The sequence below is a fragment of the Panthera uncia genome, chromosome E1, assembly GCF_023721935.1.
Source record: "Panthera uncia isolate 11264 chromosome E1, Puncia_PCG_1.0, whole genome shotgun sequence".
NCBI classification, from domain to species: Eukaryota; Metazoa; Chordata; class Mammalia; order Carnivora; family Felidae; genus Panthera; species Panthera uncia.
The window spans coordinates 20,645,771-20,669,363 of record NC_064814.1 but is presented as its reverse complement, the minus strand read 5'-3'; the positions used below and the strand labels follow the sequence as shown (position 1 = coordinate 20,669,363).

Here is a 23,593-nt window from a genome sequence, read left to right as displayed (position 1 = left end):
AAACCCGAGCAGCAAAAAAGACCTATATTAAAAATAGCTTGAGCGGCAAGGGGGAGAAGCGGTGTGTGTGTCCAGAGCTTGCTTTGTTTTCAAATTAAGGAAATTGATAACATGTTTTCAAACCAAGAAAAGTAATGGACATAATGGATAATATCCAATCACCTTCATCTCATGAAGATGTCTTGAACGGGTCCCTCGGACAGTAAATATCACTGCAGAGTTGGCCACATACAACAGGTTAGATAATGAGTAGGACCGATTTGTATCATCAGTAGAACGAGCCTAGCTTAGGAGGTATGTATTTTGTATATAGTATTTGTAGCTACAAACATTACAGACATCTGGCAGAGTTTATAAAAATCGCTAATAAAAAGTTTTCTTTCTGTGAGAATTGCAAATCTAGCCCTCAGGAGTAAATCCTTTTCCCTTCATAAGAAGTACAAAATCCGCGAACATATTTCTGAAAGGAGTCTGTTGCACTCAAGATAGTAGACCACATTTCATTGTCCCAGCATCGGAATTAATCTCAGGATATTCTCAGAGAGTGAAGGTCCTTACCATGTTATCCTGGGCATTCCTTAACGTGAGGAGACATCTTTGCTATTTTAAAGCTTAGACGTTGGGTTCCTTGATGTTATTCTGTCTTCCTTCGTTGATTACATTAGGATCAAATATTGAAGACTTTATGCAGGCACTGAAGCGTCAGGATATACTTCTGGAAGTAGATGATTTTAGAAATAGAAATGGCTCTGATGATCCTTCCTACAATGGAGCCATCATAGTGTCTGGTGACCGGAAGGTATGTTTGCATCCACGTACTGTTGAATCATGAATGGGGTCTTGCCACCTTCTAATACTTGAGATCTATAGAGAAGCAACTCAACTCTTGAGTCCTTGTTGAGTTAAAGTATGAAACTGTAATCCTTTAAAGAGCACACGTTTCTATCTCTTAAAGGTATCATCTTTTATTCGTGATTTGTTTTTTATTTTTTAAAGTTTATTTATTTTGAGAGGATGGGGGGAGGGCCACAGAGAGGGAGAGCAAGAAAATTCCCACGTAGTCTCCACGTTGTCCGCACAGAGTCCTATGTGGGGCTTGAACTCATTCACTGCGGGATCATGACCTGAGCCAAAACCAAGAGTCAGAAGCTTAACCAGCTGAGCTACGCAGGCACCGTTATTAATGATTTGATTTGTTATAAAAGCAATGCATGTTTTGCAACAGCATGGATAGATCTTGAGGGCATTAGGCTAAGTGAAACAAAACAGACAGAGAAAGGCCAATACTACGTGGTATCACTTATAAGTAGAAAACAAAAGTCAAGCTCCTAGAAGCAGAAAGTAGAAAAGTGGTTGCCAGGGGCTAAGGGTGGGGAAAACAGGGATAGGCTGGTAAAAGCATATAAGCTTTCAGCTATAAGATAAATAAGGCTTGGGGCGCTTCAGTGGCGCAGTCAGTTGGGCGTCCGACTTCGACTTCAGCTCAGGTCATGATCTCAATGTTTCGTGGGTTCGAGCCCCGCGTCAGGCTCTGTGCTGACAGTTCGGAGCCTGGAGCCTGCTTCAGATTCTGTGACTCCCTCTCTCTCTGCCCCTCTCCCACTTGCACTCTGTCTCTGTCTCTGTCTCTCTCTCTCTCACTCAGAAATAAATAAACATAAAAAAAAAAAGATAAATAAGGTTTGAAGACCTAATGTGTAATGTGGAAACTATAGTTGGTAACACTGTATGGTATAATTGTAATTTGCTGAGTGGAACTTAAATGTTCATATATATTACATGTAAGTGTTCATACATATAATATATATGCACACACATATATGTTTGAGGTGATGGAAATGTTAACTAGATGGGAGGAATCTTTTCACAATATATATGTATGTCAAATCATTATGAACTACATTTTAAGTAGATTAAAATGTTGTTTGTCAATTACACCTCCATAAAGCAGAAAAAAAGCAACACATTTTTTTAATGTTTATTTATTTATTTATTTATTTATTATTATTATTTTTTTTAATATGTGAAATTTATTGTCAGATTGGTTTCCATCATCACCCAGTGCTCATCCCAAAAGGTGCCCTCCTCAATATCCATCACCCACCCTCCCCTCCCTCCCACCCCCCATCAACCCTCAGTTTGTTCTCAGTTTTTAAGAGTCTCTTATGCTTTGGCTCTCTCCCACTCTAACCTCTCTTTTTTTTCCTTCCCCTCCCCCATGGGTTTCTGTTAAGTTTCTCAGGATCCACATAAGAGTGAAACCATATGGTATCTTTCTCTGTATGGCTTATTTCACTTAGCATCACACTCTCCAGTTCCATCCACGAAGCAACACATTTTTAATAGGGAAATTAAAACATTACTGGGATATGTAATACAGAAGAGAAAATTCTCTAAATAATTTTATTTCTTTATTTTCCCATATTATATTTCTAACTGTTGTTTGGTAAATGTCTTCTACACAGTTTTCCTTTATAAAAATACATTATTTATAGAACAATCTCATATTCTAAGACATATTTCCTAAATTGGAATTGTATTAGAGGGCCCTGAAACTCTTTCTGTCACATAAAATATAAATCTTTGACATCCTTTCATGTTAGTGAATGTTCATCTATTTCATTTACAGAATAAGTCATTTGGATTACCAAAATAATGCATTCTTACGACAATTCAAAAAGATTGAAGTGTCAAAGAAAAACTAATAGTCTCCTTCTCACCCTAATTCCACCCTGGTCGTTTATAAGTTGTACAGAAAGTATGATTGCTTTAAGAATTTAAAACTTATATTTGTGTGTCTTTTTTTTTTTTAAGGATTACAGATTTTCAGTTGTGTGTAATACCAAGAGAATTACTTGTTTTCCTGTTCTTATGGGAATTGTTAGCAATGCCCTTCTTGGAATTTTTAACTTTACCGAACTTATTAAAACAGAGAGAAGCACATTTCCTTTTGTAAGTACAGTATTGACTTATATAAGAGACTATTTAATGAGGGATAAAGGGGGAGAACTCTATAGCTTACCACCTGAGGTTGAGTCCTGTTTCTGCTATTTATTAGGAACTTTCTTAGCCATTCCTTGCTTTACTGTCTTCGTCTATAAAATGGGGAATATAATTGTATCTACTATATACAGTTATTGTGAGGATTAAATCCGTTTCCTCAGTGCCTAGAACAGAGCCTGACCTTTTTCATTCATTCTACAAATATTTCTTGAGTGTCTTCCTGATACTTAGACTCGTTTTATCACTGGCCTCATCCTTCCAGTCTAACATCTTATCTAATCGGGGCGTTTGGGTGGCTCAGGTGTTTGAGCGTCCGACTCTTGATTTCTGCCCAGGTCATGATCTCATGGTTCGTGGGGTCGAACCTGCATCGTGCTGTCGGCACAGAGCCTGCTTGGGATGCTCTGTCTCCCTCTGTCTCTGCTGCTCCCCTGCTTGCATGAGTGCTCTCTCAAACTAAATAAATGCATTGAAAAAAATAAAATAAAATCTTGTCTATTCAAAAGTATCCACAGCTCCCCAAGACATAGAACATTAAAAGAGCCAAGATCCAAAGGACACTGAAAACTGTAAAATAATAGAGAAAAATAATAGGTCTGTTAAAGAATCTGTCTTGAATAACTCTTCACACTTAACTAGGTACTTAATACATAGTTTCTAAAATCAGTGAATGAATGGACTTGCTTAGAAATCTAGAACACTTACAAAGCTTCAAATGCAAATCCTTAATCTTACATCACTTCTCCCTAGGGGAGTTTATTGAGTATGTGATATACATTGATTAAAGCAAGTGTAGAAAGTATACACCACATCCACCCTCAGCCCCCAATCCTGTGGTATCTCATTGGGGTCCAGGCTTCCTCCACCAGGCGTGCCTCCTCCTGGGTCCTCCCTCCCCCCAACACCACAGTGCTGCCTCCTAGAATGCTTCCACCTGGGATACCCCCCAGCCATGCCCCCACCACCTGTGTCTCCTGGAGCTGGAGGACTTGGCCCACCATCAGCAGGAACCCCACGGGCTGGACATCCTGGGCATGGACACTCACGTCCTCACCCATTCCCACCAGGTGGGATGCCCCATCCAAGGGTGTCTCAGATGCAGCCAGCCCACCGTGGTCTTTATGGCTTAGGACACCCCCATGCTGGGCCCCCAGGCTCTGGGGGCGGGGGACAGCCACCATTCCGATGGCCATCTGGAGTGCCTCATCCCGGACCTATTCCAAAGGGCATGCCCCCTCGAGGGCCTCCGTTTGGATCTCCCATGGGTCACCCAGGTCCTATGCCTCCACCTGGGATGCGTGGACCTACTCCAGTGATACCTCCTCGTGGATATACTGAGCCTCCGCAACCCCCACCCAGTGGCTACCAGCGGGGGCCCCTCCCTCCATCCAGACCCACCCCCCGGCCTCCAGTTCCCCCTGGTGGCCCACTTCAAGGCCCTCTTCCTCAGTGATTTCTCATTATCTTGCCTCCTGTTCTATTTTCCCAATATTTTTTCAATTCCTTGGACCAGTCACAGTTGCTGTAGCTCCCTAGGGCTAAGGCACTAATCCCTCTTAGGCCTTTTTTTTTTTAATGTAATTTTTTTTTTCACAGGAGGTTTTTTTTTTTTTTTTAAGTTTTTTTTTTTTTTTGGGGGGGGGGGGCAGGGAGAGCAAGAACAAGTGGGGGAGGGGCAGAGAGAGAATCCCAAGCAAGCTCCTCGCTGCCAGCACAGAGCCCAATGTGAGGCTTGAACTCACCAAGCGTTGGTCCTAAGTGTTTTGCAAATGCACAGAGAAAATAAAACTAAACTCCTTGTTTAAGGGGGAAAAATGTGGAGAGTAAATAGACAGATCACACTGAAATTTATGAGAATATACAATCCGACTCTAAAATTATGATTATTTAACAGTTCTGTGGTGTTTTCTCTATCATTTTATTTTACTTATTTTTTTGAAGTTTACTTACTTATTTTAAGAGAGAGAGAGAGCACAAGCACAGCCCGTGATTCCTGGCTTGAACTCATGAACCATGAGATCATGACCTGAGCCACATCAAGAGTTGGATGCTCAACTGACTGAGCCACCCAGGCGCCCCATTTTTTCTCTTTCGTTTTAAATTCTGAAGTGTCCTTTTGGGTCTTGGCTCTTTTCTGTTTTGTGTCGTATGAGATACAGTGCAGTTTTTGATTATATACGACTTTAATAACTGTCCTCAGCCTTCAAGTAATTCCTAACAGGTGTGTTTAATTATTGTAGGTAAAAAAGGGGAAAATGGTGGAAATTGGGTGAACGTTTGCAAGTATATGCATAGTGGTTGTAGAGAATGAAATTTTTATAGTAAGAAATTAATATAATGGCACCTCTAGTTTTTTCTGCCTATGAAACAAGGCCATTTCTGTACTCTTTTTTTTTCTTTTTTCCCAGTCCATTGTTATAACTGTAATACATTACCCTGTCTGGAAAACAACTTAGATTTATAGTAAGACCCTTCCAGGCCTTAAAGATTAATTTAAATATTTCTAGATGTCCAGAAGTGTTTTACGCAGGAAAGATTTGCTCTCCTCTAATTATATTTCACAGGTAGGGACAAGAACAGCTTCAAGTCCAAGAGTTTTAGAGGCTATTATCTATAATTCATCTATTTGGAAGTAGGGAACCAGAATAAGCAGTCTCTCTGCTTCAGAGACTATCAGTGCAGCTCCAAAGAGTGTATGTCTTTGCTTAACAATTACTAGATGTAAATATGAAAAAGAACCTGCTCACAATCTCTCGATACATGCCTATGAATTCAGATTTTGAATTTCTGTTGATATCGTGCAGTTCCTGGGGATGGAGCCTGCTATTTAGGGTAGCAAAACATGGCCACTTCTGCCTGTGTTTGCTTTTTTTTTTTTTTTTAATGTTTATTTAGTTTTGAGAGAGAGTACGAATGAGGGAGAGGCAGAGAGAGAGGAGGACAGAGGATCGGAAGAAGCGGGCTCTGCGCTGACAGCAGACAGCCCAACAGTCACAAACTGTGAGATCATGACCCGAGCCAAAGTCAGACACTTAACTGACTGAGCCACCCAGGCACCCCTGTCTGTGTTTGCTTCTTAAATTAGGTATATGCTTCCATTCTGAAGTTCTCACTATCTCATATCTTACGACTATGTTTGATTGCATGATATGTAACAATTTCAATAGCTTACAGGTGTGTTTTGAACTTCCAGAATGGCGTCTTAGTGGAATTTGGTTTTGTGAATGGGCCTTTATTTTTGTTGGTCCTTGCAAACTGCCTTTCTCCTTACATTGGCATGAGCAGCTTCAGCGATCGCAAAGTAAGAGGGGGTGTGGGAGGGGAGGAGGACAAAGATGATTTTCTCTGACTTCAAAAATTAGAATTTCACTGCTGTATACACACAGGATAGTTCTTCAAGAAAAATGTGTCTACACGTAAATTATGTCGTTGTTCTAGTCTCATTATAGATTCTGTCAAATGGTTAATCACAATGTCAAAGGAGTCAGAAAATTCACTATTCAACACCATGAAATTGTCTCACCTTTAAGGGAATCCTACTAAATCAACTCTAGAAGTGCAAGTGTGGTGCTTCTTGACCGTGTGTTGTTATTTCACAGTTCCAAAAGGAATGTGTGTGTTTTTTTTTTTAAATAGAGCGTCAAATATAAGACATACCATGTTTCTGAACTTTTAACAATACTTTTGTAAATCAAGCTTTAAAATTTTATGTTATCGTCATTTTCATTTATCTACATCAAAGAGTAAATCAACTCCACAAATAATCCAGACTTTTCCTGTTGAGCCAATGGCTGTATATTCCCATATTGGACATCACATACTTAGAGACATGCCCTTCTTCAGTCACAGTGACACGGTGTTTCTCTGGGACGGTATTAGTTGCCTGAGGCCTGATTACCTAGACCCGGGTTAGAAAGTTACTGAAGCTCAGATTCACTATATAAAATAATACAGACCAAAAAAATTACAACATGCTATTTCTAAAATGTATTAAAAGTTTGTATTTTCGCATAAACAAAATACCTTTTCGACCCAACATTTCAAACCCTTCTGTATCCCTTCTGTTTCTTTATCAGCAAAAAACTCAGTCTCAGTTATGGATTTCAGGCCTGTGTCCTTCGGCATACTGGATTGGACAGGCTCTGGTGGACATTCCATTATACTGCTCGATTCTTCTTTCAGTGTATTTAATTAACTGCCTCACGGTTTTGGAAGTCAGATTCCCACTGGTGCTCATGTTTGCTCTTGTAAGTGATCATTTTTTTCACCAGGCCAAAATATAATAGAAACAAACATTCACTTTCATTAGCGTTGTATCATTAACGAAAGGCGTGTGTGAGAAAATGGCCTTACACAGCCTTATGGTCTCATCATCTCCCTGTTCCCCGTCCCATACGTGACCTGCATCTCTAATCTTGCCACTAAATATATTGCTTGCAGGTGGTTTGCATAGTTGGTTGTGCAGCTTCTCTTATATTCTTCACGTATGTGATTTCATTCATCTTTCGCAAGAGAAGAAAAAATAATGGCCTTTGGTGTCTCGGGTTTCTTATTGTAAGTATCTATGCATACATATGCACATTTATATTAAATTTTTTTAAAGCTTATTTTTAAGAATTCAAAGTTAAGTATAAATACTTAAAAATTTTTAAATGTTTATTTACTTTTGACTGAGAGAGAGAGAGAGAGAGAGAGAGAGAGCGAGAATGACTGGGGGAGGGGCAGACAGAGAGGGAGACACAGAATGTGAAGCAGGCTCCAGGCTCTGAGCTGTCAGCACAGAGCCCAATGCGGGGCTCGAACTCACAAACCATGAGATCATGACCTGAGCCAAAGTCAGGTGCCCAACCAACTGAGCCATGCAGGCACCCCTAAATACGTTACTTAGAAGAGAATGGAATCACTTCTTTTGTACCTCTTTTGTACCTCCATGGACTGTGTTCATGGTTTCAGTATTTCTTGCTCATTTTCTCTCTCCTATTTCCATCTGTTCTTTGAGGTTTCTCTTTTATATCTCTGTTTCTTTGGAGAGAAACAAAATATCTGTAGAAACCCTGGCAGGGCTCACCTGAAAGACTAGATCACTTGGGACAGTCCCCTCATTTTACAGAGTGGGAAGAACTTAAAAGAATCACACCTGAACCCAAGCCTCTCAACTCAGTGTAGTTTTTCTCCTGAATAATTCTACTTATTAAAAAAAAAAAGTGCGATAGGTGACCATATTGACTAGTAATGTAATCAAACAAATAAACATGGAAAAGTTTGATTAATAAATAAAAACATTTATTACATTAGGCACTCTCTGCTGTATTCTCTTCCCTATGCCTTGTTGACATCTTGAGCAGATATCATAGCTTTCTGACCATTTCAGATAGTAAAATAGCTCATTAAGATTCACTTAAAAGGCCAGCCAAGTCCAAATCATAGCTTTAATCTCAAAAGCTCCATCCCCAACCCCACTTCAGGCATGCCCTTAGTTTGGGGACCAGTGGTGAGAAAGGGAGCAGGGTCTACCCTTTTAATTTTTCTATTTGTTCTATTTTACCCCTTCTCCTGTATGTGGGGACAGGGCAGAGGGTTTAGGGTAAAGAGAGCCAACATCTTACTTCTTTGGGGCTGGTACAGTCACAGTGGCTGGTCTTTGTGGGTAATATCCAAAGGTTTGGATTTAGTGTGGATGGGAATGTCACAAATACAGCCAGTTGGAGAATTCAGTATGCCGGCAGAGATCGTAAAGGCTATTAAATTGCTTCTTAGTCTCTAAGTATCCTCCTTGCAGTACCCAATCATATCATTCGTTGGGTCGATTTTATAAGTGGTTGTGCTACAATAGTCAAATGCCGTAACGAGGTAACGCCTCCTTAACTATTGGAATTAGTCCTTGATCTGTTTGGTTTTTCTCCCCTTATTCATCCCAATATAAAGGTAGTTTTGTCTGTTTCATCCTCTCATTTAATCAGTTTTTGCTTTATATATTTTGAGACTACAGGTGACCCTTGAACAACATGGGAGTTAGGGGAACCAGCCCTCTGCATGGTCGCGATTATGCATGTAACTTTTGACTCCCCCCAGATGTATACTGTTGACTGGAAGGCTTACCGATAACATAAGCAGTCGATTAACACATATTATTATGTTATCTGTATTACATACTGTATTCTCACAACAAAGCAACCTAGAGAAAAAAATATTATTAAGAAAATCATAAGGAAGAGAAAATACATTTCCAGGGCTGCATTTATTGAACAAAAAGTGCATGTATACATGGGCCTGCACAGGTCAAACCCATGTTGTTCAAACCCATATTTTATTTGATCATTCAAGTCTGGAATCATTAGGTAGTGGCCCTATTTATTCTCATAATGGCTTTTGGTCATAAAGTCAATATGTCAGATATTAATATAGGTGTACCAGATTTCTTTTATTTAGCTTTTGCCTGGTAAATCGTTTTGCCACGGGTTTACTTTCAACCTCTGGGTGTCATGCTTTCATGTCTGTTTGTTGCCAACTGAATATAGTTGGATTTTATTTGTTGTCATTTTTAAATTCAATCTGACAATCTATGCGTTTAATTTAATGAATTTCTTGTGATTGTTTATACACTTCAATTTGGTGATATCATTTTTTACTTCATGGCTTTGTATTTGTGATGTGCATTATGTGGTGGCTTATAGATGGGCATCATCTCTCAGAGACTTCCTGTGATCTTGTGTGTGTGTGTGTGTGTGTGTGTGTGTGTGTGTGTGTGTCTGTCTAAATTTCCTCTTATTAGGACAATAGTTACATTGGATTAGGGCCCACCTCCATGACATCTTTAATCTTAATGACCTCTTTAAGGACCCCATCTCCAAATACAATCATGTTCTACTGGGCTTAGAACTTCAATATGTGAATTTCAGGGGACAAAACTCAGCCCATAATATCCTTGATTTTCTTTTCCCCATGCCAAACTTAATGGAGCCTAAAGTTAATCAATATCCTAATTACTTCCAACACTGTATTTTGAAGACTTTATGATCAATAATTGCCCACCCTACTTACATGATATTCTCTAGTGTTTGGTTCTCTCATTTTTAATCTCATAAATAAACATTATTATTTTAAGAAGTTAAAAAATATTTGTAGACACTTTTTGTTGACCGTTTGTCCACCATTCACACATGTAACTTTGTCTTTTTATTCTCATTAGGGCCATTTTTCAGTCTCATTCTTAAAAGTTAATTTTACTGCATATAAATTTCTTGACTGACAATTATTTTCTCTTATCACCTAAATTCACTAACCTCTTGCTGACCTTTTTGCTATTGAGATGTATTGCTGTCTGCCATTCCTTTGTAGAGGATTCGTCTTCGACTACTTTTAAGGTCTTTGACTTTCGCACCTTTAATTTCATTACATTGTTTCTAGGTGTGGATTTCTTTGTATTTATCATTTTTTTCAAATGAATTTTGCCATCTGAATCTGTGAATTCATTTGTCAGTTCCAGGAATTTCGCTGCCAGCACCTCTTTAAATATTACCTCTCTTATGAAAGTGCGAATAAAATATTTATTTTTTGCTCCCTGGACTCTACTGAGATAGTATTAGTGTTATTCTCAGTCTGTTCTCCACATCTCTTAGCATTTTGCTCCAACTTTCTATGTCCTTGTCCTTGCTGCATTCTGGGAAATGCTTCAGACTCTCCTTCCAATTCACTTATTTTTTTGATTCAGCTATTTCTGAGTTACGCTTAATCTTTGATCAACTTTTTAAAATTTCAACTTTGTTTTCTAAAACGATTTGGCTCTATTTCAGATATGTCCAGCGGTTTCTCATGATCTCTTGTTACTTGCTTTTGTGTTCTTTATTCCACACTTGATTTACTTATACATTTAATTAAAATAATATTTGTACTTGTTCTTTGACAATGATAACAGTCTTCAAATAGTTATAATCTGTTGTTGGTTGTCCCCCCCACAAACTCCAACCCCCCCCCCCCCCAGCCACTTGTTGTGGCTGGCTGCTTTGTATATTTGAATGTATGTTTGTTTGTTTGTTTATTTATTTATTTATTTATTTATTTATTTATTTTAGCTGGGTGCACATATTTAGTTGACCTTTAAGTATGGAACTCTCAAGATCTTACACTGGGGATATTTTCGTCCTAGAAGAATTTTCAATTACTTTTGCAAGAAGTACAGTGTAGAGCCCATGTAGAGCATTCACCATCTTAGAGTGTCATGCCTTAATGTGGGGGTTGCAAGGAATACCCCTAAAGAGGGTTATTCATTCTATACTTATTCTATCGAGGGTATTTGGAGGGAAGGACCTCTCAATCCCTGAACTGGAATGCACATTTGTTCCCTGGTTGCTCAGATTTAGTGTTTACTTAATAGTCCAAGTTAGGTTTCAGACTTTGTGTTTCTTTCCTGTCAAAGAATTCTCTCACTTTTTCCCCCGAGACTAGCAGTGTATTTAAAGGACATGTGTTTTAGATGGCACAGGTAAGGTCTTTCAGGATATCTATTCTTCTATATTTCTACAGGTAGAAGTCCACAGCTAACTTTTAAAACTTCAGTTTTTGGGGCACCTGGGTGGGCTCAGTCGGTTAAGCGGCCGACTTCGGCTCAGGTCATGATCTCGGGGTCTGTGAGTTCAAGCCCTGCATCTGGCTCTGTGCTGACAGCTCAGAGCCTGGAGCCTGTTTCAGATTCTGTGTCTCCCTCTCGCTGACCCTCCCCTGTTCATGCTCTATCTCTCTCTGTCTCAAAAATAAATAAAAACGTTAAAAAAAAATTTAAAAAAAACTTCAGTTTTTTACAGCAGTGAATATAGAATCCAGTTTATAGCAGATGGAAGAATAAATATAGAATGGGGAAGTAGAAATAGGAAGTGTTTTACAACTCCTTTAAATGTAATGTTGTTGGTATTGTTTGCCAGAGGAAAGATCTAATGGAAGGATTCTTTTTATTTTTCTGATGTTTGGGACAAGATAGATGAGGTAATTAGTGCATTAAGGGAATAAGAGAAGAGAGGTAGGGTTGTCAAAGATAAGTTATTTAATTGCATTCTTAGAATTAGAAGGTTTAACTTCAGTTTTTTATAACTGAAGATATATTGCTGCATACTTTGTTACAGCAGAACCTTTATTACTTATAAATGGCATGAACAGTAAATCTTCAAGGAGATTCTGATACAAGGTTATAAAATAAACTAGTGAACCTGTTTCTGTTTATATTGCTTTTTCCTCCAGAAAATGTTTCTGGTGCTTGTGGAGGAAACATTATTTATATGCGTTTTTGTTCTATCATCTGTTTCATATGTATCATGGCAGCCGACGTCATGTCCACTGACTTGATGTATGGCCGGTTATCTTCCTATAAAAGTATAGCAGTTAAGAGTTTGGGCTCTAGAGCCAGACAGCCCCCGGTTTGAATCCTTGACCTAGCACTGAACAGCTGTAAGACACTGGGAAAGTCAATTCATTTATCTGACCCTCGGAAAATATATATAATAACCATAATACTTTAAAGGGTTAGGACTGACTTTTTCAAAGCACATTGACCATCACAGTGCTAGTCAACTGCTCATCAAAGTCCTTGGTAAACAGTAAATGCTCAGTAACAGCTTCTAGCCTTTTCTTGTCTTTCACCTGTTTTTATTCCTACAACTGTAGTAACTATAATACCACTCCACAAAGTGATTTGCATAAATTGAACCCTTAATATGTATCTTTTTTGGGACCCCTGGGTGGCCCAGGTAGTTGAGCGTCCGACTTCGGCTCAGGTCACATCTTGCTCACATATCTTGTGCTGACAGCTCGGAGCCTGGAACCTGTTTCAGATTCTGTGTCTCCCTCTCTCTCTGCCCTTCCCCTGCTTGGGTTCTGTCTCTCTCTCTCTCTCTCAAAAATAAATAAACATTTAAAAAAATTTTAAATATGTATCTTTTTTGATTATTTGATGAATAAAAACATAAAGATAGAAATCCTCCTGCCTTTCCAATATTCACTCACTCATTCATTCATTGATATTTATTGCATTTCTCTGTTACAAAGTGCCAGACACTTTGCTCGAGCAAAACAATCTTTGCAATCAGAGGACTTATATGGAATATGTAAAAGAAAGTGATTCTTATTCAAACCAAACCAAATCCTTCTTCAGAATGCCCCATGGATCTGTGGCGAAAGGAGAACTGGGTCCAGGGAGCCCACTTAGGAAACCACCAAAGTAGTCTGACTTGGGAATATGGGCTGCCATGTATGGTGCTGTCCATATTATTTTTCTCTGAGGATTTTGTTTTGAGTATACTTGACACAAAACGTCACATTGGTTTCAGGTGAACACCATAGTGAGTCCACAAGTTAACGCGTTATGCTATGCTCACAAGGGTAGCTACCCTCTGTCACCATACATCGTTATTACCTTACCATTGACTATATTTCTTCTGCTGTGCCTTTTATCCCCTTGACTTATTCATTCCTCCCAGGATGTTTTCAACCTTTCACTATTCCTACCTTAGTGTCAAAATGGATAATTCTCATATCTTTCCTATTGCTTAAATATGGCAATAAATACCTCAACGTTTATTTTGTCCTTTTGTCTTTTAAGATTCCAAGTCATATCATTAGTTAATTCTAAATTATGCGCTGGTGCTAAAAGCATATGAGGATTTTGGGTGATGAAAAGGGTAAATAATGTAATATCCCTTTCTTTTATTGTTACTCTCTATCCATATCAGATAGTGCGAAATCTTCTAGATATTTAAAAGATATTTATCTTTTAGATATTATAAATTTGTGTTTCAGTTGTAATGATAGTTTCTTGCTTCCTAAAGAGGAAAACCTAGCAATATTGCTATATATAAAGTGAAAATGAGAATATCTCCTAGGAAAACAGATTATTCGTTTAAAAAGCTTACAATATTATATCCGACTGAGAAAATTAAAATACCTATGGATATTTTTCTTCTAGATTTCAATATTTTTACTCATCATCCAATCATCAGCCAAACCTGAAGACCCCAGTTCAATTCTATGCATGATTTCAATACCTTTCTACACTTTAATTAGATTTTTCATACTTTTTATGGAGGTAAGCAATATTACCTACTGTGTGACTGGCCTTAACCATGTAGCCCATTAATGAAATCTTTGCCCAGTGTTGAAACAAGTATAAAATTTAGGAGTTATTCGATACTGGTAAGTTCTGAAACTAAGATTGCAAAACTGAATAAAGTTGATGACTGTGCTTGAGTCCCTTTTCCTAAATATCAGATCACATGGGAGATGTGACATATTGCGCTCTTTGATTGCATGCCACTTAGTGTCAATAAATTGCTTTGGAGATTGATTGGTAAGGGAAGGAAATCATGTTGCTACAAGCACTTCTGGGAGAAACCAAGCGCTGCTGAGAATTTGGGGGCAACTGTTGATAAATGTCATCTACATCACAGTTCTGGACTTTATCACTCCCACTATAAAGAAATTTGCAAGTGCACTCCTTTTGTTTTTAATGTTTATTTATTCTGAGAGAGAGAGAGAAAGCACATGCGCACATGAATGGGGGAGGGGCAGAGAGAGAGGGGGAGAGAGAGAATCCCAAGCAGGCTCCCAACATGGGGCTCAATCCCACCAACCATAAGATCGTGACCTGAGCCGAAATCAAGAGTCAAACACTTAACTGACTGAAACACCCAGGCGCCCTGTGCAAGCACACTTAATAAGCACCATGTGATGTATGAAACTATTGAATCACTGTATTGTACTCCTGAAACTAATATAACACTGTCTGTTAACTAATTCAAATTAAAATAAAAACTTAAGGGCACCTGGGTGGCTCAGTTGGTTAAGTGCCCAGCCCTTGATTTCAGCTCAGGTCATGATCTCACACTTCATGAGATGGACCCCACATTAGGCTCTGTGCTGGCAGCGTGGATCCTGCCTGGGATTCTCTCTCCCTCTCTCTCTACCCCTCCACCATGGTACACGTGTATGCTCTCTCTCTCTCTAAATAAGTAAATATAAATAAACATTTAATAAAATAGAATAAAATAAAAACTTAAATAAAAAATTTAAAAATCATTAGTGCTAAATGCTTTTTTTTTTAACATTTATTTATGTTTTTGAGACAGACAGAGACAGAGCATGAACGGGGGAGGGTCAGAGAGAGAGGGAGACACAGAATCTGAAACAGGCTCCAGGCTCTGAGCTGTGGGCACAGAGCCCGATGTGGGGCTCGAACTCACAGACCATGAGATCATGACCTGAGCCGGAGTGGGATGTGCAACCGACTGAGCCACCCAGGCGCCCCATTAAGTAGTATTTTTAATAGGAGGCAGCTAAAAAATATTCATCTGAAAGAACGAATCAGAATTGCAAAACTATAGTCAAGGATATTTTATTATAAAATATCTATTATAAAAAGATTGAAATAATGTTTGCTCTTAGAAGGTAATATATGTATTCTGCCAAGCCCAGGATCTCACATAGTGTGGACATTCACTAAATGGTAGTCATTTTTAAAATATCCCTTTTAGCATTTATTGGCAGAAAAAATATTAGATTCTTCTGAGAACATTCACTTTTAGTAAAATGAATAATGAGCATTATATACTCCCTCTCGTTTACCTACCTTATGGAACTGAGGGAAATGCAAAACTAAATGTAGTGCTTAACTTCAATAATTATCTTATTCTAAGACTTAACACGTCTATTTCTAGGTATTTTACAATTGTGAAAAAAATACCTATTTCTAGGTATTTTACAATTGTGAAAAGTCGTATTCTAAGACTTAGCACGTCTATTTCTAGCTATTTTACAAAATAGCTCCCGCTATTTGGGGTTTAACATTCTGATCAGTGTCGGCTGGCTTTTAGAAGGAGGTGAGGATAATGATGACAGAACTGTAACCAGAAAGAACACTGCAAGGCCTCTCAGTACTGAGAATGTTCATAGATGTTAGCATACATCGAACAAAATATGTAATATTTATGTGTCAAAAATAAAATCAATCTAGATGAAAAAATAGAAGAAGAAATCTGCCAATCCCTACCACATACAATTGGAAGGTAGAAGGTGTTGGAGATTACAACCAAGGAAGGATGTCAGCTCATCAACAGACTTTAGTAACAGAGAACAAATTCAAGTTCAACGTCTGCATATTTAGTGCACAAATTTTATATGCATCAAGCAGAGGAAACTTCATTTAACTCTTGTGTTTCTTCAACAGGTATTTTATGTGTATGTGAGAAACTCGGAAAGTGTGAATGATGAAATAAAGGAAGGCAATCAGAGCATTCTCTTAACAATCTTAATAGTAAGAAAAATTTTCTACCTGAATGTGTATTGCCTAGGATTCGTAACTGTGTAATACACTTAGTCTTATTTAAATAACGGCAAATTTAAGTATCCTAAAAATACTCGCTCTTACTATATTCTATTACATTCTACATTCAAATATAATGACAGTAGAACATAAGGATATTTTTCTATATGGAATCAATGACAGTATAATATACACCAGAAATACTAAAGGCTTGGTTGCTGTTCAGAAATACTAAAGTTTGGTTGCTGTTTTTTTTTTTTTAATTTTTTAAGTGTTTTTTATTTTTGAGAGAGAGAGAGAGAGCACAAATGGGGGAGGGGCAGAAAGGGAGGGATGCAAAGAATCCGAAGCAGGCTCCAGGCTCTGAGCTGTCAGCACAAAGCCCAACCCGAGGCTCAGACTCACGAACCGTGAGATCATGGCCTGAGCCGAAGCTGGACTGTTAACCAACTGAGCCACCCAGGCGCCCCAGCTGGGTTGCTATTCTTATACATTATTGACATGATATGTATCCAAAGACAATTTGGATTGCCTGTGGTGATTTATAAAGAATGCTATATGGCCAAAAATCATTTAAGTATGGATGAAAAAATAAACTAATTTGAATAATGAAAAAGAAAGGTGAAAAATTAAGTGGAATTTTATACTGGGAAAAGATACTGAGATAGAATATAAGTGTTATTTCTGTGCATATGGTAACTGAGGCAGAAAAGGGAAACAAAATGGATTACAGACCTCTTTTTTCTCTTTAATGGCAGAAGAATAGTTTCTTGAGGGAGAAAGTTTCCCAAGTTTTTATAAATTTATAAAATTATATCCATTTCCACAAGAGTCTTTGTATATTGAACGTGTATCTTTCCTGTTTTCTAAATATATGCAGAGATGTTACATATTCAATTATTTTTTAATTGATCACTAACAAATCCTAAAGTTATACAGTTGTTTGGTTAAGACATATATTCATTAAAATGTGCAGCTCTGAGTGACACAACACAGAAACCCTGGGACCTAATGCTGTTACTGGCAGGCATCCTTCCATTGTTTATGATTTTACTTGGAAACATCTTAGTACTTAACGATGAAGCATTCTATTAACTGTGTAAAGTATTACACGATCCCTAGTTTACTAGAGGTTTTAGTCTTCGTTTGCTTATGTATTAATCAAGAATGAATCTTGAATCTTATCAAAGGTTGTGTGTATCAAGAATAATCAAATAGTTTTACTAAATCTATTAAGATAATTAATGAATTTTATTTCATATTTCATATTTAAGAAATCTAGGGGCGCCTGGGTGGCGCAGTCGGTTAAGCATCCGACTTCAGCCAGGTCACGATATCGCGGTCCGTGAGTTCGAGCCCCGCGTCAGGCTCTGGGCTGATGGCTCGGAGCCTGGAGCCTGTTTCCGATTCTGTGTCTCCCTCTCTCTCTGCCCCTCCCCCGTTCATGCTCTGTCTCTCTCTGTCCCAAAAAAAAAACAAAAAACAAAAAACAAAAAACAAAACGTTGGAAAAAAAAAAAAAAGAAATCTGTCCCTCTCTGAGGTCATTTAAAATTCTTTGATGTTGTCCTCTAAAAGACTTATATTTTCTTACCCACTTATGTCTTCAGTCACCCGCACTTGATTTTATTTCTGTGTTGTGAGGGAAGGGTCCTATTTCATTTCTGTCTTTAAAGATACTCGGTTGTCCAGAACTATTTATTGAAAAGCCTGTGCCATTCCATTGATATTCAGGGACGCCTCTGTTCATATATAAAATGCCCGTGTATATAGGGTCTGTTTCTGGGATATCTATTCCAATTTGTATGCTTCTGCCAAATTCTTTGGATAGCTACTAGTTTGGTAGTGCTTTTAACTAAATTCCAGGCTTGGGGGCCTGAGTGGCTCAGTTGGTTGAGCATCTGATTCTTGATTTCGGCTCAGGTCGTGATCCCAGGGTCGTGGGATCGAGCCCTGCATTGAGCCCTGCATCAGGTTCCACACGGAGCAGGGAGCCTGCTTAAGAGTCTCTCTCTCCCTCTGCCCCTCTCCCCGGCTCATGCTCTTGCTCTCTAAAGTAAATAAAAATAAATATTAATTAATTAGTTAATTAATTCCAGGCTTGAGGTGTTTTGGACCATTCAGATGATGTGAATTTGGGCTACAGATATGTGCAAAAGCTGGCTTCTCATTCTGTTTCACTCCCCGTGGTTGACACTCAAGGCAATTATCTTACAAACCTCCTGGGTGTTCTTCATGTCCTTCCCTAAGAGTAAAACCCTTTGAGGCCCATGCTTTATTAGTGAAAAGACCACCTATTCTACTCCTTGCTTGGAAGAAAACTCTAGAGTTGTGTACTTTCTCCTGTCTTCTTCTCCTGGACGTGCCATGAAATCTGAAGTTTGAAAACTAACTCCAGGAGCAGAGATACTTTGATGTCAAGCCTACCCCCTACATCCACTGAGATCGGGCTTAAAAAGCCCTTACTATCTTTTTTCTTTTTAATTGATTATTTTTGAGAGAGATGGTGAGCTGGGGAGGGGCAGAGAGAGGGGGAATCCCAAGCAGGCTCTGCAGTGTCGATGCAGAGCCCAACGTGGGGCTTGAACTCATGAAACCCTGAGATCATGACCTGAGCCAAAACCAAGAGTCTGATGTTTCACAGACTGAGCCACCCAGGGAGCCCAAAAGTTCTTACTATCTTTAAAAAAAGTCCCTACTATCTCGTCAGCTTTTCTGTGTGTGTGTGTGTGTGTGTGTGTGTGTGTGTGTGTGTGTGTATGTGTTTTAATTTAATGTAGGACTTTTAGGGTTTTTCCTGCTCCCCTATTGGAAGGGTTGGTTTGGATAAACTCCTGTCCGAAGTATTTTGTAAGATTTTTGTCAAATTTGTAAGAAAATGATCAAATCTTCCATAAGGAAAGGCAAATATTGTTCACTGAATCTGAATCCCATGATGATGCTAATTCTAATGTTCCTTCTTTACTTTTTAGCCATACCTTCAGAGTATCATTTTCCTTTTTGTCATAAGGTGTCTAGAAATGAAGTATGGACAAAAAACAATGAGGAAAGACCCAGTCTTCAGGTCAGGAGAACATTTCTTAACATCTGAGTATAATTTCAATATTTAATGTTGGTGACAGTACATTTAACATCAATTTATTATGATAGATTTACTAGTCAGTTCTTAGCAGGGCAAACTGGACATCGTTATTCTGGGGAAAAAATAAAAACCAAACCAACCCCAAACCGCATTAGATTGAATGCAGGCATGCATAATTTCTGAGTCCTGGGTCTTAACAGATTTTAGGCAAGTTGAGTTTTGTTTGTTCCGTGCCTCTCTCTTAGCAGTGGGGAAGCACCAAAGTTTGTTTTTCTCCTGCCGAGAGCAAGTATCAGTCCCCGAAGAGGAGATGTGAGAATGAGCTGGTGCGTTCAGTATGTGGGTGGACCATTTTGGAAAGGGAAGAGAAGCCAGTTCTGGCGATCACTGATGATGTAATGTGAGCACAATGTGGATGAGGCAGACGGGAAACACTGATGAGTGTGCATCTGAGGGATTTAGAGAGCCCGTTGACAGATGGAATAGAAGGTCTTAAAGACAATAATCAAAGAAAATATTTCAAGGGACTTGGCTACCTACAGAAGGAATCTTGTCAGTAGTAAATTACTTTTTTTTCCTCTTAAAGCCAAGGATAGTCATTTAAGTATAGAGGCTTACGTACGTTCTCTTGATAAGGTGGTACAGCTAGAATCGAATGGTATGTTATTTCATTTTCTCTGTAGGATCTCCTCAAGAAGTAGGGAAAATCATCCAAACCCAGAAGAGCCAGAAGAAGAAGATGAGAATGTCCAAGCTGAAAGAGCAAGAACAGCAAATGCACTCACTACTCTGAACCCGGATGAGGTGACAAGTGTCTTGACCCTTCACAAAACTCTGAGCTCGGTAGCTTGTCCTGGAGAGCTGAACTCCTGGTTTTTCTTTTCGCAACTTGCTTTTGTTTCTGTGACATTGCATGTGTATGTCATATTTAAATCGCATCTTTTGCAGTACGTATCTTATCATGACTCCTCTAGTTTTCTCTTCTTCGGTTTTTTGTGGGTCTTCACCGGCCACGTCTTCATGCGTCACTGCAATTCAACACATTCTCCGATATTTTTATCAACCTTAACAAAAGTTCGCGTCTTCTGTACGACTTGCAGTTTCATTTTGCCTCATCTCGAATTGTGACGTTAGTAACGGTAATCAGCAGGTGAATTTACACCTAGTTCATTTCAATAAGAAATGAACCAGAGAGGCGCCTGGGTGGCTCAGTCGGTTAAGCGACCTACTTCAGCTCAGGTCCTGATCTCACAGCTTGTGAGTTCAAACCCCGCATAGGGCTCTGTGCTGACAGCTCAGAGCCTGGAGCCTGCTTCCGTTTCTGTGCCTCCCTCTCTCTCTGCCCCTCCCCTGCTCACGCTCTGTCTTTCTCTGTCTCAAAAATAAATAAACAAAAAAAAATTTTTTTTAAAGAAATCAACTAGAAATTAGTGCCAAGGGCATAACGCAAACACAATGAATTTGATTACGAATTGGTTTTCTCCATGGTTGATAAAGTAATCTTCATTCATGAACGTACATTTAGGCATTTCATTTGAAAGAAAGAGGCTGAATTATCACTGTCACAAAATCTGGTTAGACTCATAGCCTAGGACATGAAAGATAAAACATGCATGCACAAAATATCTGAAATTTAATGGGAAAATCATGCTTTGTCATGTTTTCCAGAAACCACTCATAGTGGCAAGCTGTTTACACAAGGAATATAAAGAGAAAAAGGAACATTGCTTTTCAACAAGAAAGAAGAAAATAGCTATTAGAAACATCTCATTCTGCGTTAACAAAGGTTTGGATAACGTTCCCTTGATTAGAATGTTCCTTATTATTTAGGTTTGGGACTATGAAAAGGGGGAAAATTTCCATTCTTTGAGACTGTTCACCTATCTTGGTTAACAGATAATTATAAAAATACTTGACATGTTGGCAGAGAAACAATTTCTGTTTCAAAATCATGTCCCAGTTCAAATGGTGAGAAACCCCATCTTGGATCAGGAAGACCAAACCATTCTACTATAAATCCAAAGTCTTTCCATTCACACTATAATATAGAAAATTACAAAGGGGTTGTTGGAAGATGTTCTTTTGTTTCGAAATATTACTAAGCTAAGTGAATTTAGGCTGGTCAAACTTTGAAGTACAAATCATATCGTCAATGACGACTCTGTCTTCCAGGTGAAGTGTTGGGGTTGCTGGGACACAATGGAGCCGGTAAAAGCACTTCTATTAAAATGGTAACAGGAGACACAAAGCCAACTGCAGGAACAGTACGTGACAAGCTCATTGCCAGGGGAAATTTCATTTGCAGTGTCAATATCGTCCTCATATTGTTCTTTCAGAAGATCAAATGATTTTTTAGAAAATGAATAAATAGATGAAACATTTTACAAAATATCTCTGCATGCTCAAAAAATAGTGAAGCTCAATGGCCCCTTTCTTTATTCAAGTATAATTAACATACAGCGTTATATTAGTTTCAGGTGTACAATATAATTATTCAGCAATTCTATATGTCACCGAATGCTCATCACGCTAAGTGTCCTCTTAATTGCCTTCACCTATTTCTTCGGTCTGCAACTCCCTTCTGGCAATCACCAGTTTGTTTTCTGTATGTAACAGTGTTTTTTTTTGTTGTTTTCTCTCTTTTTCTTTGTTTTGTTTCTTAAATTCCACATACGAGTAAAATCATATGGTACTTGCCTTTCTCTGACTGACTTATTTCACTTTAGCGTGATACTCTCCGGGTCCATCCACATTGTCACAGGGGCAAGCTGTCATTCTTTTCTGTGGCTGAAGAATATTCCATTATATATATATATATAATTTATATAATGATATAATATATGTTATATATAATGTAATGTATATGTAATATATATTATATATTATTAATATATTAATTAATATATAACTAATTATTTTAATGTAATGTATAATGTAATGTATATATAATATAATATATAATATTAATATATGTAATATATATTTAATATAATATAATATATTAAGTCATATATTATATATTATATTATAATATATTAATTTTTATAATATTTAATATAATATAATATAATATAATATAATATAATATAATATGATATATATTCCATTATATATAATATATAAGGCTATAATATATATAATATATAATGGAATGTATATTTAATATAATATATATGTAAGATAATATAATATATATTCCTTTATTTATAATATATATAATGCTATAATATATATAATATATAATGGAATATATATTTAATATAATATATGTAATATAATATATATTATAGAATATATAATTTATTATATATAATACACAATGTAATATATAATATAATATATAATATACATAATGTAATATATAATATATATGTAATATATTATATAATATACAATGTAATATATAGTATATAATGTAGCATATATATCTAATATAATATGATATATATTCCATTATATATAATATATAATACTATAATATATATTATATAATGCATTATATATGTAATATAATATATGTAATATAATATATATTACATTATATATATTATAGCATTATATATTATATATAATGGAATATATATAATGGAATATGTATCTAATCTAATCTAATATATATTCCATTATATATAATACATATAATGATACAATATATATAATGATATACATATATATAAAATTCATCTGTCCTTTCTTCTTTACGCATTCACCTATCAATGGATACTTGGAATGCTTCCGCATCTTGGCTATTGTCAATAATGCTGCAATAAACATGGAGGGAGGTGTATATCTTTTTGAATTAGTATTATTGTTTTCTTTGGTTAAATACCCAGTAGTGGAATTACTGGATCATATGATAATTCTATTTTTCATTTTTCAAGGAGCCACTTTTATCTCCTTCAGTAGAGGGAGGATTGGAGCAAAAGCTGGATGCGGATCTGACTTTCCTTGTTCGATGCAGGTGGTTTTAGAAGGCTACAGAACATCTCCAAGGCAACTGGAAGATGACACCGTCAAGTTCTTGGGGTACTGTCCTCAGGAGAACTCACTGTGGCCCAGTCTTACGGGGAAGGACCACCTGGAGCTGTACGCAGCAGTGAAAGGAATGAGCAAACAGGAGGCTGCTCTGAGTACTTCTCGGTACAGAAGGAAGCTTTGTGGAGGGAAGACGGGAGGAACATGTCATTTCCTGATTAAATATGGAAA

General features: G+C 37.6%; 1 protein-coding gene across 1 annotated transcript in view; it reads left to right on the top strand.

Moving 5' to 3' along the window:
* The window catches only part of ABCA10 (ATP binding cassette subfamily A member 10), a 70,642-nt gene that overhangs the window by 40,836 nt on the left and 6,213 nt on the right, over window positions 1–23,593 (top strand). Inside the window, exons 20-31 of the mRNA XM_049636418.1 lie at window positions 666–799; window positions 2,815–2,952; window positions 6,197–6,304; window positions 7,080–7,250; window positions 7,444–7,557; window positions 13,955–14,074; window positions 16,211–16,297; window positions 19,278–19,369; window positions 20,071–20,191; window positions 21,056–21,173; window positions 21,560–21,651; window positions 23,349–23,527. Of these exons, the coding sequence (XP_049492375.1) occupies window positions 666–799; window positions 2,815–2,952; window positions 6,197–6,304; window positions 7,080–7,250; window positions 7,444–7,557; window positions 13,955–14,074; window positions 16,211–16,297; window positions 19,278–19,369; window positions 20,071–20,191; window positions 21,056–21,173; window positions 21,560–21,651; window positions 23,349–23,527 (1,474 nt within the window). The remainder of the gene's footprint in view (window positions 1–665; window positions 800–2,814; window positions 2,953–6,196; window positions 6,305–7,079; window positions 7,251–7,443; window positions 7,558–13,954; window positions 14,075–16,210; window positions 16,298–19,277; window positions 19,370–20,070; window positions 20,192–21,055; window positions 21,174–21,559; window positions 21,652–23,348; window positions 23,528–23,593) is intronic.